General features: G+C 49.4%; 2 protein-coding genes across 3 annotated transcripts in view; both read left to right on the top strand.

The window, feature by feature from the left end:
- Window positions 1–1,049: 1,049 nt before the first annotated feature.
- Window positions 1,050–3,628, top strand: LOC127583460 (basic proline-rich protein-like). The gene is made up of 2 exons (XM_052039523.1): window positions 1,050–3,240; window positions 3,328–3,628. Exons 1-2 carry the CDS (start codon window positions 2,204–2,206, stop codon window positions 3,626–3,628), a joined length of 1,338 nt encoding a protein of 445 aa, XP_051895483.1. The 5' UTR covers window positions 1,050–2,203.
- Window positions 3,575–16,914, top strand: part of smek1 (SMEK homolog 1, suppressor of mek1 (Dictyostelium)) — a 115,057-nt gene continuing 101,717 nt past the window's right edge. Inside the window, exon 1 of one of the 2 annotated variants that reach the window (XM_052039304.1) lies at window positions 3,575–4,155. In XM_052039304.1, the coding sequence (XP_051895264.1) occupies window positions 4,014–4,155 (142 nt within the window). In that variant the 5' untranslated portion in view covers window positions 3,575–4,013. The remainder of the gene's footprint in view (window positions 4,156–16,914) is intronic. The other variant, XM_052039395.1, reaches the window with a different exon arrangement.

The raw sequence follows: 16,914 nt of genomic DNA, 5'->3' as shown, positions 1-16,914 counted from the left end.
CACTCAGTGGCCTGGCTCTGGATGGTCACAGTAGTCCAGTGCCAGTGGTCACCCAGTGGTCTGGCTCCGGACAGTCACTCAGTGGGCTGGTCCTGGCGGTCACTTAGTAGCCCTGCCCCAGTGGTCACAGTGGTCCGGCCCAAATTGTCAATCAGTGACCTGGCCCCTGCAGTCAGTGGCCTTGCCCAGTGGTCACTCAGTGGTCCAGCTCCAGACGGTCACTCAGTGGCCTGGTCCCAGCGGTCACTCAGTAGCTTGGCCCCAGTGGTGACACTGCTCCGGCCCCAGCAGTCACAGTGGCCCAGCGCCAGATGGTCACTCCATGGTCCAGCTTCAGATGGTCACTCAGTAGTCCAGCCCTGGCAGTCACTCAGTGTTCTGGCCCCAGCAGTCACTGTGGTCCAGCTCTGGACAGTCACTCAGTAGTCCAGCTCCGGACAGTCACTGATTGGCCTGGATCCAGTGGTCACAGTGGTCTGGACCCAGTGGTCGCTCAGTGGTCCAGCCCCAGACAGTCACTCAGCAGTCCGGCATCAGCAGTCACTCAGTGGTCCAGCTCCGGACAGTGGCCTGGCCCCAGTTGTCACACAGTGCTCCGGCTCCACTCAGTGGTCTGGCCCCGGCCGGTAACTCAGTGCCACGGTCCCAGTGCCCCTGCCCCGGCTGGGTACTCGGTGACCTGGTCCTGGCCAGTCACTCGTAGCTCCGGTCCCGGACGGTCACTCGGTGCCCCAGCCCTGGACTGTCACTCGGTGCCCCGGCCCTGGACGGTCACGGTGGTCCGACCCCCCTCGGTGGCCCGGTCCCAGCCGGTCACTCGGTACTCCGGCCCTGGACGGTCACTCCGTTCTCCGCCCCCTTGGCGGCCCGGTCCTGGCCAGTCATTTGGTGCTCTGGCCCCGGACAGTCATGGTCTCCGGCCCCCTCAATGGCCCGGTCCCAGTTGGACACTCGGTGCTCCGGCCCCCTCGGTGGCCCGGTCCCGGCCAGTGACTCTGTGCTCCTGCCCCCTCGGTGGACCGGTCCCGGTCGGTAATTTGGTGCTCTGGCCCTGGACAGTCACTCGGTGCTCTGGCCCCCTCGGTGGCCCGGTCCAGGCCGGGCACTCGGTGCTCCAACCCCCTCGGTGGCCCAGTCCCCGCTGGTCTCTCAGTGTTCCGGCCCCCTCGGTGCTCCGGTCCCCACCGGTCACTCGGTGCTCCGGCCCCGCCTGTCACTCGGTGCTCCGGCTCTGGCTCCCTTGCTGACCCGATCCCCACTGGTCACGGTGCTCCGGCCCCCTCAGTCGCCCGGTCCCTGTCGGTCACTCGGTGCTCCGGCTCCCTCAGTGGCCCAGCCCCACCGGTCACTCGGTGTTGTGGCTCCGGCCCCGCCGGTCACTTGGTGCTCCGGTCCCCGCCCGTCACTCGGTGATCCGGCCCCCTCGGTGGCCCGGTCCCTGCCGGTCACTCGGTGCCCCGGTCCCCTCGGTGCTCTGGACCCGCTGGTCACTCGGTGCCCCGATCCCGGATGGTCATTCGGTGCTCCTGCTCCGGCCCCCTCGGTGCTCCGGTCCCCGTCGGTCACTTGGTGCTCCGGCCCCCTCAGTGACCCGGTCCCCACCGGTCACGATGCTCCAGCCCCCTCGGTGGCCCGGTCCCAGCCGGTCACTCGGTGCTCCAGCCCCCTCGGTGGCCCGGTCCCCGCTGGTCTCTCGGTGTTCCGGCCCCCTCGGTGCTCCGGTCCCCACCGGTCACTCGGTGCTCCGGCCCCGCCTGTCACTCGGTGCTCCGGCCCCGCCTGTCACTCGGTGCTCCGGCCCCGCCTGTCACTCGGTGCTCCGGCCCCGCCTGTCACTCGGTGCTCCGACTCTGGCTCCCTTGGTGACCCGATCCCCACTGGTCACGGTGCTCCAGCCCCCTCGGTGGCCCGGTCCCTGTCGGTCACTCGGTGCTCCGGCTCCCTCAGTGGCCCAGCCCCGCCGGTCACTCGGTGTTGTGGCTCCGGCCCCACCGGTCACTCGGTGCTCCGGCCCCCTCGGTGGCCCGGTCCCTGCCGGTCACTCGGTGCCCCGGTCCCCTCGGTGCTCTGGACCCGCTGGTCACTCGGTGCCCCGATCCCGGATGGTCATTCGGTGCTCCTGCTCCGGCCCCCTCGGTGCTCCGGTCCCCGTCGGTCACTTGGTGCTCCGGCCCCCTCAGTGACCCGGTCCCCACCGGTCACGATGCTCCAGCCCCCTCGGTGGCCCGGTCCCAGCCGGTCACTCAGTGCCCAGGTCCCCTCGGTAGCCTGGTCCCCGCCGGTCACTCGGTGCCCCGGTCCCCGCCGGTCACTCGGTGCTGCGGCTCCAGCCCGGCCCCGCCGGTCTCTCGGTGCTCCGGCCCCCTTGGTGGCCCAGTCCCGGCCGGTCACTCGGCGCTGCGGCTCCGGCTCCGGCCCTCTCGGTGGCCCGGTCCCCACTGGTCACTCGGTGACCCGGTCCCCACCGGTCACGATGCTCCAGCCCCCTCGGTGGCCCGGTCCCAGCCGGTCACTCAGTGCCCAGGTCCCCTCGGTAGCCTGGTCCCCGCCGGTCACTCGGTGCCCCGGTCCCCGCCGGTCACTCGGTGCTGCGGCTCCAGCCCGGCCCCGCCGGTCTCTCGGTGCTCCGGCCCCCTTGGTGGCCCAGTCCCGGCCGGTCACTCGGCGCTGCGGCTCCGGCTCCGGCCCTCTCGGTGGCCCGGTCCCCACTGGTCACTCGGTGACCCGGTCCCCGCCGGTCACTCGGTGCTCCGACTCCGGCCCCCTCGGTGGCCCGGTCCCCGCCGGTCACTCGGTGCTCCGGCTCCGGCCCCCTCGGTGGCCCGGTCCCCGCCGGTCACTCGGTGGCCCGGCCCCGCCGGTCACTCGGTGCTCCGACTCCGGCCCCCTCGGTGGCCCGGTCCCCGCTGGTCACTCGGTGGCCCGGCCCCGCCGGTCACTCGGTGCTCCGACTCCGGCCCCCTCGGTGGCCCGGTCCCCGCCGGTCACTCGGTGCTCCGACTCCGGCCCCCTCGGTGGCCCGGTCCCCGCCGGTCACTCGGTGCTCCGGCTCCCTCGGTGGCCCGGTCCCCGCCGGTCACTCGGTGCTCCGGCTCCCTCGGTGGCCCGGTCCCCGCCGGTCACTCGGTGGCCCGGCCCCGCCGGTCACTCGGTGCTCCGACTCCGGCCCCCTCGGTGGCCCGGTCCCCGCTGGTCACTCGGTGGCCCGGCCCCGCCGGTCACTCGGTGCTCCGACTCCGGCCCCCTCGGTGGCCCGGCCCCGCCGGTCACTCGGTGCTCCGACTCCGGTCCCTCGGTGCTCCGACTCCGGCCCCCTCGGTGGCCCGGTCCCCGCCGGTCACTCGGTGCTCCGGCTCCGGCCCCCTCGGTGGCCCGGTCCCCGCCGGTCACTCGGTGCTCCGGCTCCCTCGGTGGCCCGGTCCCCGCCGGTCACTCGGTGCTCCGGCTCCGGCCCCCTCAGTGGCCCGGTCCCCGCCGGTCACTCGGTGCTCCGGCCGTTGCCGGCGCGGTGCGGCGCGGGCCCGCTCTGGGCGGGAGGCGGGAGGCGGCCCGTGCTGCGCGCGCCGCCCCGCGCGGGAGACCCCGTGCTGCCAGTCGGGGAGGCGGCAAGATGGCGGCTGTAGGCTGAGCCTGGCGGGCGGGGGAGGAGGGAGTCCGAGTGGAGTCAGCGCGGCCGCGAAGAGGACGGATAAATACCGGAGCCCGGCCGCCGGCAGCGGGATAAGACGATCGGCAGAGGAAGTGGCGGCGCCATGAGGGTTTAACACGAGAAAGCGGCCGTGAGGAGGCGGCGGGCCGGCAGCGGGAAGCGCTTTGTCCGGCCCCCTGTCAGCGGGGGCCCGTGGCTTGGTCTCGGGCCTAGTCTGTGGGAGAATGAGCGCCGTGTGAGGCGATTTATTTTTCCTCCGCCGTTTTTTTAATTGGGGTTGTGGCTCTTATTGTTTGTTTGAAGCGGGGAGATCGGCGGCCGATCGCGTCGTCCTGCTTTCCTCCTGCCGCGCTGCGCCGCGGCCATGGCGGACACCCGGCGGCGGGTGAAGGTTTACACGCTCAACGAGGACCGGCAGTGGGACGATCGTGGCACCGGGCACGTCTCTTCCAGCTATGTGGAGCGCCTGAAGGGAATGTCCCTGCTGGTACGAGCCGAGTCTGATGGTAAGAACCCGGGATCACTGACCTGATGAAGCTGGGGGCAAAGGCCTTGGCCATAGAGCTGCACTGGGCTGTGTTACAGGTTATATCTGCTATACCCATCAGACGAAATCTTTATATTTGTACACCCTCCAGGTTCTTCCTCTGAGATCACCCCGCCCTATCCCAAACTGGAAAGAAGTTATTTGTTGAGAACCACTTCTTATTTATCCGGCTCTCCTGTGCTGGGAGTTTTTGTTGTGAGGAGGTACTTTGGCTGCACATCACTAGTCAGATTCTAGAGTGGTGTTCTGCATACTCCGGATGAAAGATAATTCAGTTGGTGATGATACTTTTGCAGGGTTATTTCTTATGCACTCAAAGTTGCCAGATGTATAGTGGAATAAGAGTTCTCCCAGTGTACTTTGAAAGTTGTGTTCTTAAGTGGGTAGTTTATATTTGAAGGGAATGATCTATAAATTCATAATCCATAATTCCCTGTTACATTTTTATTTACCAGTATTTGTTGGATTTTACTTTGGGGGGGGTATTACTTTTGAGAATATTCTAAATAGGTATTTAAAAATAATCATCTAACATCTGTGTTTTTGCACTTTTGATAGTGATTGATGCTCTGTTACTGTTTGAGTAGGGTGGGATAATCTAGATTCATATTGGTTCAAGGTGAGTTGTAGGTCAGTTGTTCCCCATTTACTCAGATATAACAAGTTAGGGATGCCACAGTGGCACAGAATTTAGTGCTGCTGTCTTATAGCTCCAAGGACTCCAGGTTGATGCTGTTTTTGTTGAGTTTATTGTTCTCCCATGACCATGTGGGTTTTCTCCAGATGCTCTGGTTTCGTCCTACATCCCAAAGACCTGCTGGTAGATTAATTGGCTGCTGTAAATTAGCCCTTGGTGTAGGTAAATGGACATGAGAGAGAATAATGTTTAACTATCCATGGTTTGGTTAACATTGGCAATATGACCTAAAATTTTGATCATGATGTTCTTAAGGTGCAACAAATGATATCATAGCAGTTTACAGGACAGAAGCATGCCTTTTAGTCCATTATGTCCAAACCAAGCAGAAGAGTTATTTAGGTTATTCCCACATCCTGTTACTCAGTCTGTGGTCTTGTAAGCAATGCACTTTGTGCTCCTCTGTTACTTTTTAACTGTGATGTAGGTTTCTACTTCCATCACCCTATAGAGACAGAGCATTCCAGGTAGCCTTTAACTGATTGAAAAGGAAATTCCTCAACATCTCCCTGAATCCTTAAATTCTCTATGTATTGACATTTTTGCCGAGGGAACGGAGCCTTCCAGTCCATGTCCTCAGAATTTTTCACACCTCGGTTCGATTTCCCCTTGCTCTGTTCTATTTAAAAGAAAACACCCACAGCCTAGTCGGTGTCTTTCCATAACTTAAATTCTCCTGCCGTGGCCACGTTGTTGTGGATTTCCTCTGCAGTTTCTCCAGTTCTGTCACCTCCTTCCCATAGTGAGAGTCCAGATATATAAACTGCCCCTGCTATTGCCTAATTACAGTTCCAGCTCTGCTCTTGTATTTTGTGTTTCAACTAATAAAGACATGTGCTTCCTTAACCACCTTGTCATGCTGTCCTGGTGCCTTCAGTGATCTGTGAACGTTTGCTTCAAGATCCCTCTGTTCCTCTACGCCTTTCAGTATCCGAGCATTTATTGTGTGTTCCCTTGGCTTATTTGCTCTTCCGCAAATGCACTATCTCATGGCAATTGCAATGCCATCCACTAATATTTTTGTGTGTTTTTTTTGGACCAGTCTGTTGATATCTCACTACCTTACACAAATTTCTTCTTATTAACTCCGCTGCTGATTCTTTTTTGCAGTAAAGCAGAAATAATTTTGCATGCACATTTAAGTGAATATAGTGGCATTGCTGAAGGATCAAGAGAATTGATTCCAAAGCATTTTTGCATAAAATATTTTGGGTTCATCTGGGCAGCAGTGTATCCAAACAGGTGGAAACCTGCATTTTAGAAGTGCAGATACACCACTCATTGATCACCTGAATGCTTCCTTAATTTAAAATAGCACTATTAATACATAATTATTGTCATTTATATCACTGTAAGACTGCTGTACTCAAATTGTTTATTTGTTTAATTGTAAAAAAAAATGGGAGCAGGAATTGGCCATGTACAAGCTCAAACCTGCTCTGATTCTCTGCTTCAAATCTTCTTTCATGTTGATCTCCCTTTGATTCCTTGATTTCCTTTTGTGTCAAAAAATCAATCGCAGCCTTAAGGACTGAGCATCCAAAACCCCCTGGCATGGAGAATTTCAAGTATTCACAGCCCCCTGAGTAAAGAAATTTCTTCTCATCTCATTCCCAGTTTGTCTCAATAGCACTGGCTATATTTAACCAGTTGACAGTGAAGCAGCTTGTCCTGAGAATGTGAAAACTGTTACATAAATCTAAGTTCTTTTAATCAGTCTTGTTACCTGTTTGGGAAAGCAACAGGTTTTCTTTTATGATAAAAATGTTACACTCTTAAGTGAAACTTGTGCAAGTTTTTCTTTGCAGAAAACCCCTTATTTCTTGAATAATGCTATTGCACAGCAAACTGAATAACTTAGCGAACTGAATATCACAATCCACAGAAACCACTATGCCATCAGTACATGAAGTTCTAGTGGGATGAACCACTCAATCTAACTGGTTTTATAAATTGAATGAGATTTTTTTGTATGATAGAATTGTGCATATCAAGGATCAGTAAATGGGTGGATCACTAAAAGTCACAAAAGAAAAGCATTTTTCCCTTCATAACTGGAAATGGGATTACAAAGAACATTAACATTTATTAATGAAAAACACTATGATGATGCTGGAGGAACTCAGCAGGCCAGGCAGTATCCGTGGAGAAAAGCAGGCGGTCAACGTTTCGGGTCAGGACCCTTCTTCAGGACTGAAGATGCGAAAAGGGGAAGCCCAATATATAGGAGGGCAAAACCGAGCAGTGATAGGTGGACAAAAGAGGGAAGGTGGGGTGGGCACAAGGTGGTGATAGGTAGGTGTAGGTAAGAGATAGTGATAGGCAGGTGTGGGGGAGGAGGGGAGTGCAGATCCACTGGGGGATGGGTCAGAGGTAAGGAGAGAAAGGATAAAAGGGGAGAAAAAAAGAGAGAGGGGCTAGGAAAGGGAAGAAGCATGGGGGGTGGGAATTACCTAAAGTGGGAGAATTCAATGTTCATGCCATTAGGCTTCAAGGTTCCAAGACAGAAAATGAGGTGCTGTTCCTCCAGTTTGCACTTGGACTTCTCTTGGCAGTGGAAGAGGCCGAGGACTGACATATCAGTGAATATTTATTAATGAATTCATTTGGTGTGTTGCATTATTGTTTATACAGTGTAGGTTTAAGCCTGTATATTGATGCAGGTGCAGCATTGCAATAGTATGGCAGCAATCTTTTTTTGGTTGTTTCTCTTTTTTTAATAATGTAGGTTTACTTTAATGATGTGTTGCTTTATTTGTGGCTAATACATCTATTAAACAAATAATAGATATGGGGAAATTTTTGTGCCTTTCTTCTCACTGTGAGAAACACCCATGTTATAACTCCACGTTTTTGCATTTCCAGACTTGTTGCAGAGCCTTCTAAATTATAATTCTATGATGCCACACTGATTGGAGGTTTTCCAAATGTTGCAAGCAGTTTGAAGTAATTAATTATGGGCCATCGCACAAGAAGCCTATTGCATTACGTTAATGTATATTGGCATTCCCTCTCCATCCTATCCCTTATTTTCTGACTTTGCTTCCATGAATTATTTTCAAAAAGCCTAGTCAGTGACATCATGGCACTTGTGTTAATAGTTTCTCACTGAAAGAGTCATGCAAATAGTATGATGTGATCTACCTAATGGTACCTGATTTTATCCTTAAAGCTCTTAGCAGTGAGGTCTTATTCCTACACAGCAGAGAATTTTTAATTGTTCATATCTTGGGTTATCCAGGACACTTCCATCAGATACTAATGTTGGTAGTTAGTTAAAAATATGCAAATGAAGTTTGATCAGTTGCCTGCTTTACTGTCTATACACAAGTGCTACATTGATGCACGTATTTACAGTTTCATCTCAAAACTACAATAGTTTGTCATCTCGGCTTCTGCTCCTTCGAAAATATTACATGTGTAGAGGTGAATAGTTCTGTAAGTTGGCATATTGGGATTTTTTACTGATACTAATGTTTTAGGCTTTGTAAAATGCTACCTTTTGAAAATTCCACTAATTGCTATTGATGCACTTTGAGTCAGTTGCCCTCTATCATACATGAAACTTGCCCCTTGCACCAGCTGGGAGTTTTGACTATTTATTTACTATTTTTTATTTAAAATAAAATGTTAATGTGGCTATTTAGAATGCCAGTAGGTAATGCACTTGAGCATCGTCAGTGTAAGAATGATTGAGTGCTGTCCTTGCACTAATTGAAAGAATGAATAACTGTATTTCCAATTTATTAAAGGAAACAATTGATGAATTTTACGTTGTATTTGTTTTTGATAATCCTATTTTCCTCAGTGTAATCAAAGTTAATCATCATAGCCTGTAAAGGTGATCTGACTAATATGTGGTCTTCCAAGCCTAAAATAGATGGTGCTACCCAACTTGCACTCAGTTAGTTGATCTCAGCCGAGGTGTCATTAGGAATGAGGTTCAAAACATTTTTTGGTAGAGAGGGGGAGGAAAAAATTAGCTCAAGGCTTTGGTACTAATTGCTATCATGTGAACCTGCCATCCCTTCTTTTCACACCCCCCCCCCCCCCCCCCCCTATCATGGCTATAAAAGTATTTGTAAAAAAGGTACAAGCTCCAATTGATTAGATTCGATCCTGAGGTCTGTATGTACTAGTGTAGTTTGCAATGAGAATTAAGGCCTGAAAGGCCACTGTCAAATTCATTTTTTCAGCACTAAGCTAATGAATAATTATCAAGTTTTCAGAATTGCACCAGCGTGCATTGTGGGAACACCTTCATCAAGTAAATGGTAGAAGCTTATTAACACCTTGTAGAGAACAGTTGGGAATTGACAATGAAGGCTGGCCACGCCAGTGACTTCCAAAGTCTGCAAACACCTTTTTTCTAAAAAGGTTAAGGGTTATGTTGATGAGCGTAATCCAATCCTGAGCAGCACTGAAAAAGTCTAAAATTGATTTTGCCTTAAGTCTGGTTGACTTGCTTCTGAATAAACCAGCCCACACAAAGATTCTAAGCTTGTTGATAAATTGAGTGGGAAGATTGTGTTATCTTTCTTCTGAGGTTACACTATTTTTCTTGGTGGCTGGAAAGGCTTTTTTTTGAAGTGATGAAATGAATAACAAAGACTTCACCCTCCTTGGTTGCTTTATTTACTTTAGCAGCAATGTGATTTGCTATTGTAGATTTTACTGACGTGCATTATTATAAGAGATTGAGAAAAATATAGCAAACATTACCGAATATTTTGGTGTTCAAATTTCAAGCAGAGAATTGACCTTCTGTGATCTCCTGAGGTAGTTTGCTTGACAGCACCTCTTTAATCCTGTGCCTATTTGACATTTGTTGGTGTTTCTTTTACTGACTGAAAATAGTTTTGCAGTAAATTGTAATCTATTGCACATGGCCTTCTCCTTGCAGATTTTAATTATCAGATTGTTCAGTAATGCTCTCAAGGTTATATTATTGTCCATTGAATGCTGCCTTGGAGAAGGTGATGGTTGATCACCTTTAAACAGTGATGGTTGATCACCTTTAAACAGTGATGGTTGATCACCTTTAAACAGTGATGGTGACACTGCCCCCATTTTGGAATTGGGTGGTGAATGCCAAGAAATTTATCTGGTGATAATGAAGAATCAGTGATGCATTATTGAAGTTAGGACTGTAGCACTTTTCTGAAGAACCAGGATGATCTGTGACTTTGGAGATAGTGTCTTCCCAAACTGTGGTGGCTCTGGTAGACAATATTTATTATAGTTACAGTGCAGTTGACAGAGAGAGTGAATGTTAATTTCAGAAGTTGTTGGGGTTGTAGAAGTAAGCAAAGTTTGTTCTTTGCCCTATTGAAGGTGTTAATTTATTTGCTTTCCATTAAGGGAAATATTTTATCATTTTTCTGACTTGCTTTGTGAAATTAAGATGACTTAAGCTTTTAATCAAGCTTATTTGGTCTTCGTAATTTTGTGTGGTCGAGGAGTATGTAAAAATATTTCTTTGTGAATCCTGTTTGAACCTCATTTACCTAGAGCACACAGTGATGTTCACGTGAGCGATGTCAAATGTACCCTGAAGTGTTTTAAGTAGGTTTGCCTTGGTGAGTAATATGGCAATTGTAAAACCAAGATTTTGCTGAATCTGAATGCCTATCACTTCATTTACTTGACTTAACCACAGTGGTGATCCCTTATTCACTGCAGTGGTTCTTTTCATTCTGTCAAAGCAGCTCCAGCAGAAAGCATTGAATTTCGCAGCTGTTCCTTAGTACCTGGAAGCTGTTGTCAAATAACTAGAATAATTGAGCAAATTTGTATGCCACCAGTATAATTAAGTTTTCAGTTGCATTGACAAATGAGTGCAAACTCCTACCAGAATATAAAGGTGGCCTGTGAAATTGTGCTCCTTGGTGCATTTATTTTTTGGCCAGTACAGTGTTCTTCCTTTCAAAGAGAATAATCATTTCAATAACTTAACTGAAATTAGTCTTCCTCACTTGTCTTAACATTGCACAGATATTATGACCTCACAGTTTTGATTAGTCCAAAGAATCAATTTTACAACTAGTTATTTACCACTTGAAAAAAAGTGTTCAGAGTATTTATTTAATTTTTGGATGAAAACTTAGCATGAAATGCAAATTTTTCAGTAAAGTATCCTAGTTTGTCAAAGCTGTCCAAACTTCTGGTTGTCTTTCCTGGTCTGATAATTGCATTTGATTGAGACTTCAGCAGATGGCATGTGTTCTTCCTTGTTGATATCAAACAGTCTGTATGTTAGTTGAATGTCACTTCAGATTAATATTTTAAGGCAAAATCTCTGAAGTTACAAAAAAATTGAGAGAAATTTGGCCATTTGGAATTGCAATTTTACTAACAGAATTTGCAATCGTTTGATTTGTTTGAAAGGTTGCTGGGGGTGTAGCAATGGGGATGCAGATCAGCCTTGATCATATTCAAAGGTGAAGTAGGTTCAGGGACCAGATGGCCTATTTCTCCTCCCGATTCATATGAATCTATCTGTGGGACCATCAATCCATTATCGTTGACCAGTGAAGCCTGAGGGGGGGAATATTGGGACAGGAAGGATATTCCCAACAAATAGCGCCTACTGATGCTACAAACAGTTCCTTGCTGGTTGTGCAAACAAGACTACAGGCTTAGACCCTTCACAGTCTATTTGGGCTGCCGACAACTAGTGCTAAACTAACCATGGGGAAAGACTGCTACTTCCTCCTCCACTGGAAAATTAAATCCACCCACAATGGTGAAAACCAATTAGTTGTGGAACCATTGTCCCAAAATGAAAGCTGGCTGATTTTCCAAAATGTTCCACCTGACAGTGTCTGATGCTGTAATCTGACTTCAGAACATGGATGTGCCATTCTATCATTGTGGACAAATCAACACATTACATGATTTTTATTTTGTTTCTGGGATCATCTCAAAATTGCCAACTGTTGATAATTCATGGGTAATGTTGGCTAGCCTAGTAGATACTGTTCATTGACCAGAATGGGTTTATGCACAGATAGTCCAAATTTCTTCATCTTGTTGTTTACTGTCCAAGTCCATGTATTTTTAAAGACTGGTAAAACATTTAAACCAGTTTGTCCTATTAATTATAAGGAGAGAGTGGTTAGGCAGGGACTGTTTTCCCTCGCAAAAGAGGCTGAGAGGTGACCTTGTAGAGGTTTATAAAATTATGAGGAGCATATATAGAGTAAATATTCGGTCTTTTTCCCGAGCTAGGCGAGTCTAAAATTAGAGAGCATAGGTTTTGAGTGAGAGGGTAAAGATTTAAAGGGGATATGAAGGGCAAGCTTTTCACACAAAGAATGAGGAGGTAGTAGAAGGATGTAGAATTACAAAATTTAACAGCCATTTGGAAAGTTACATGGATGAAAAAGGTTTAGGATATGGACAAAATGCTGGAAATGAGATTGGCATAGGCAGACATCTTGGTAGGCATGGACGAGTTGGGCCAAAGGGCCTGTTTCCATGCTGTATAACTTTGGGAATCCATGACACAATATCTAACATACTATACATAATGTGCAAAATAATGGCTAGTCTTGGCAATAATGACTACAAAACTACTGATTGTCATTTTAAAAAAAACATATACTAGATGTCTTTGAGGAAGGTTTGCCATCCTTCCCTCTGCCCTTTGTCTCTAGTCCCACAGTAATGTAGCTGACTTTTAAATATCCCCTGAAATGGCACAGCAAGCCAATCTATTCAGGTGCAGTTAGTAAAGGGAAGTAGATGTTGGTCTTGGTGGCAGTCCTCACATCTTGAAAAATACAAATAACACAAAACATTTGTTCAATGAGTTGTGTAGGAGGGCTTGCCAGGTGTGTATTTAAAAATGGTGAAGTTGCTGTGACCTAAGATTGCATGTGCTAAATGAAGAAAGTAGCATGATACAGAAAAGGCTACGAAACCAGACAGCTTCATGTCTATAGTACAGATAACCTGCATTTCAAAACTAGCTGTGCCTCTAAACAAGCTGCCCTGGTCTAGTTACCAGATTGGCATCTACTTGGCAGTGTGGCAAATTACTTAGATACATCTGTCCACAAAAAAGCAGGAGAAAACCAATTCACCTAATTGAATCTGATTAGCCTACTCTCATCAGTGGGAAAATTACAAAAGCTGTCATTGACTGTGCTCTCCAGCAGCATGTACTTATTAATAACTTCCTGACTGATGCTCGGTTTTGGTTTTGCGTGGATTACTTGGCTCCAGACCTCAACGGTTCCCATCTACAGCGTTAGGAAATAAAGACATGAGGTAAGAGTGATTGGCTTTAATTACAAGACAGAATTTTGACAAATGTACTATCTAGAAATTCAGATAAACTCTGCAACAATTACAGCAATGTTACTTGGTATGAGGAATGACTAATGGGTTGAAGGTCATTCAGCTCGGGTTTAGGATGTCACTGTAGGATTTTCTCAGGCAGTGTCAGAGAATCATTACAACATAGAAGATCATTTGTCTGCATCCATGTTGGTCAATAATGAGCAATCCCACCTTTCATCATTTGATCTGTAGTGCTACAGGTCATGACTTTTCAAGTACATATCCAGGCATCATTTTAAATCTGGTTAGGGCTTTCACCACCTTCACCCTTTTCAGATAGCAAGTCCCAGATTGCTACTACCCTCTTAAGTGCCCAAGGCCCAATAATCTTCAGCTGCTTCATCTATAACTTCCCTTCCATCATGGTCAGAAGTGGAGATGTTCACTGTTGATTGCAGAATGGTCAATTCCATTCAGAGCTCATCAATGTGAAGCCACCCACCTCTGCCTGTAGTAACACCAAGACAACATTTGGGCATGGATTGGCCAGTGGCAAGTAACATTTGTGCCAAGTACTAACATTCAACGGGGTTACCTTTTACAGCCCTTTCCACTAACATCCTGGAATCCTCTGATCAGAAACTCAACTGAACCAGCCAGTTAAATACTGTGACTACAAAAGTAAGTTAAAGGCATTTTATCCTTAAAGTGATTTTGTTTTTTGTCTCCTGACTCCAAACCCTTTCCACTACCGACAATGCACAAGCCAGGAGTGTGAGGAATACTGCCTACTTGCCTGAACGAGTGTGCCTCCAACACTTAAAAAGCTTGGCACCGTGGACCACACCCATTACCCATACATTCACTTTTTCCACCACTGCTGCATTGTTACAATTTACATTGAAGTTACTTAGTTCATACCAAAACTGCCTCCCCAAACCCACTGCTTCCACCATCAGGCAAGCAAGGGCTACAGTCACACAAAAGCACCATCACTTGAAGCTCCACTCCTAGTCATTCAGTCTCGACTTGGAAACACATTGTTCCTTCATGGTCTTAAATTGTGGTGTTCCCTAATTTTGAGTATCTGCACCGGAAGGACTGGAGCAGTTCAAGAAGGCTGATTTAAGTATCATTAAACTATCTTGTTGGATTAAGTGTTTGTAAATGGGAAAGATTCATTATTGCATGTGGAAAATAAATATAAATCATCTCTGTAACATGAGTAGAACAACGATTTTAATCTCCTTTGTTGGCCAGATAATTGATATTCATGAATACCATGTAATAAAGACAAGTTTGGACTTGTTTGAAGCACTTCCAGGTGAACAGCAGAATATTTCTCAGGAAGTGCCGACGTCATGATGAGGTATATTACCAGTTTGAAAATCAAGCCGTTTTATTTGGTAGTGTAGAGGCTGCTACCGCGGAATGAACACGACGCGAGTCGTAGAGTTTCAGAACAGAACTGGTTTATTTTCCCGCCTTGCGCGGGCCTTTTAAGGGAGACTGTTCCCGCCCAATGCAACCGGCAATGACGTATATGTTACATCATCAAGTCTTTCCTGTGCGTGGGTTCTCCCTGTCGCTCGGGGAAGATGAAGGACGGCTGCCATCTTGGGCCTCACCACTCCGACGCCGTGCGACCTGACTGCCGAGCCAGTTTGCTTACCCGGACGGTGAGTCGCTACACAATCTCTACCCCCCCCCCCCCCAGAACTGGCGATACAGTCCCCAAGGTCCGCGGGCTGTGCCAGCTGCTGCTTAGGGGGTTGGCCTCTGCGTCGCGGCGTTGAAACCTCGACCGGTTGTTACAGATCTAAGTGGGCCGGTTTGAGGCGGTCTGTCATGAAAACCTGTTCCCTTCCCCCAACGTCCAAAATAAAGGTGGATCCATTATTCCTGATGACTCGGAACGGTCCCTCGTATGGTCGTTGCAACGGCGCCTGAGGTGTGCCCCTGCGAACGAAAACAAACTTACAGTCTCGTAGTTCTTTGGGCTGACAGGATGGGGCTTGACCGTGCCGTGAGGTGGGGATCGGGGCCAAGTTGCCGAGCTTCTCGTGCAGTCTTTGTAGGACTGCTGGGGGTTGTTCCCCTTGGTCTCGAAGGGCAGGTATGAAATCCCCTGGGACAACTAGGGGCGCCCCGTACACAAGCTCAGCTGACGAAGTGCGGAGGTCTTCTTTGGGGGCAGTGCGTATGCCGAGCAGGACCCAAGGCAGTTCGTCAACCCAGTTAGGACCCCTCAGGCGGGCCATCAAGGCTGATTTCAGATGGCGGCAAAAACGTTCCATTAACCCGTTTGATTGAGGGTGGTAGGCCGTGGTGGTGTGCAGCTGCGTCCCCAGCATGTTTGCTAATGCAGACCAGAGGCTGTAGGTAAATTGTGTGCCTCTGTCTGAAGTGATGTGAGCTGGAACGTGAGATCCAAGTTGTGAGCAGTGCCCGGGCGCAGGAATCAGTTGTGATGTCAGATAGAGGGGTTGTCTCTGGCCACCTTGTGAACCGGTCCACGATGGTAAGGAGGTACCGAGCCCCTCTTGAAACAGGCGGAGGGCCTACGAGGTCGATGTGGATGTGGTCGAACCTTCTACGGGTAGGCTCGAATTGCTGTGGCGGAACCTTGGTGTGTCGTTGGACTTGCTGGCGACCAGCCGGACAGTGGATCTGATGGACGGGTGCGCCAACCCATTTATCGAATCGAAAACGCGTTTCCGCCAGGCTGCAGGAACTATAGGGCAGGGTTGACCTGCTGCGATGTCGCAAAGGAGGGTCTGCTGACCAGGACCAACCAAGAAATCTTGGAGCTGCAGGCCCGAGATTGTGGTTTTGTAGCTGGGCAGTTTGTCGTCGGCTTGCTGTGCGGCAGCCAGGGCCTTGTAGTCGATACCCAGGGATAAGCTGTGGATGGTTGGTCTGGAAAGTGCGTCAGCAACGACATTGTCCTTCCCAGAGACATGTTGGACATCTGTTGTGAATTTGGAAAAATAGGACAAATGTCTCTGCTGATGAGCTGACCAGGGATCAGAGGCTTTGGAGAAGGTGAAGGACAAAGGCTTATGGTCGGTGAAGGCGGTGAAAGGCCTGCCTTCCAAAAAGTACCAGAAATGCCGGACCGCCAGGTACAGCGCTAGAAGTTCCCGATCAAAAGCACTGTATTTCAGCTCGGGTGCTCTAAGGTGCCTGCTGAAAAATGCTAAGGTTGCCAACTGCCTTCGATTAGTTGTTCCAGTACCCCACCAACCGCGGTGCTGGATGCGTCCACCATGAGGGCGGTTGGGACGTCTGTCCTAGGGTGTACAAGCATCATGGCGTTTGCTAGGGCGTCCTTGGCCTTAACAAAGGCAGCCGCAGCCTCGTCGTTCCAGGCGATGTCCTTGCCCTTACCAGCCATCAGCGTGAACAAAGGGTGCAGGATACGGGCTGCTGCAGGGATGAACCGATGGTAAAAGTTGACCATCCCCAGGAATTCCTGTAGGCCTTTGACCATGCTGAGGCGGGCAAAATGGCGGATAGTGTCCACCTTGGCAGGTAGGGGTGTTGCTCCGTCGCTGGTGATTCTGTGGCCGAGGAAATCGATAGAGTCAAGCCCGAATTGGCACTTGGCCGGGTTGATTGTGAGGCCAAAATCACAGAGACGGGAATACAGCTGGCGGAGGTGGGAAAGGTGTTCTTGGCGGTCACGGCTGGCGATTAGTATGTCATCTAAGTAAATGAACACGAAGTCCAGGT

The sequence above is a fragment of the Pristis pectinata genome, chromosome 1 (genome assembly GCF_009764475.1).
Source record: "Pristis pectinata isolate sPriPec2 chromosome 1, sPriPec2.1.pri, whole genome shotgun sequence".
Taxonomy (NCBI): Eukaryota; Metazoa; Chordata; class Chondrichthyes; order Rhinopristiformes; family Pristidae; genus Pristis; species Pristis pectinata.
The sequence above is the reverse complement of the archived record's forward strand: the minus strand, read 5'-3'. Positions and strand labels throughout refer to the sequence as shown.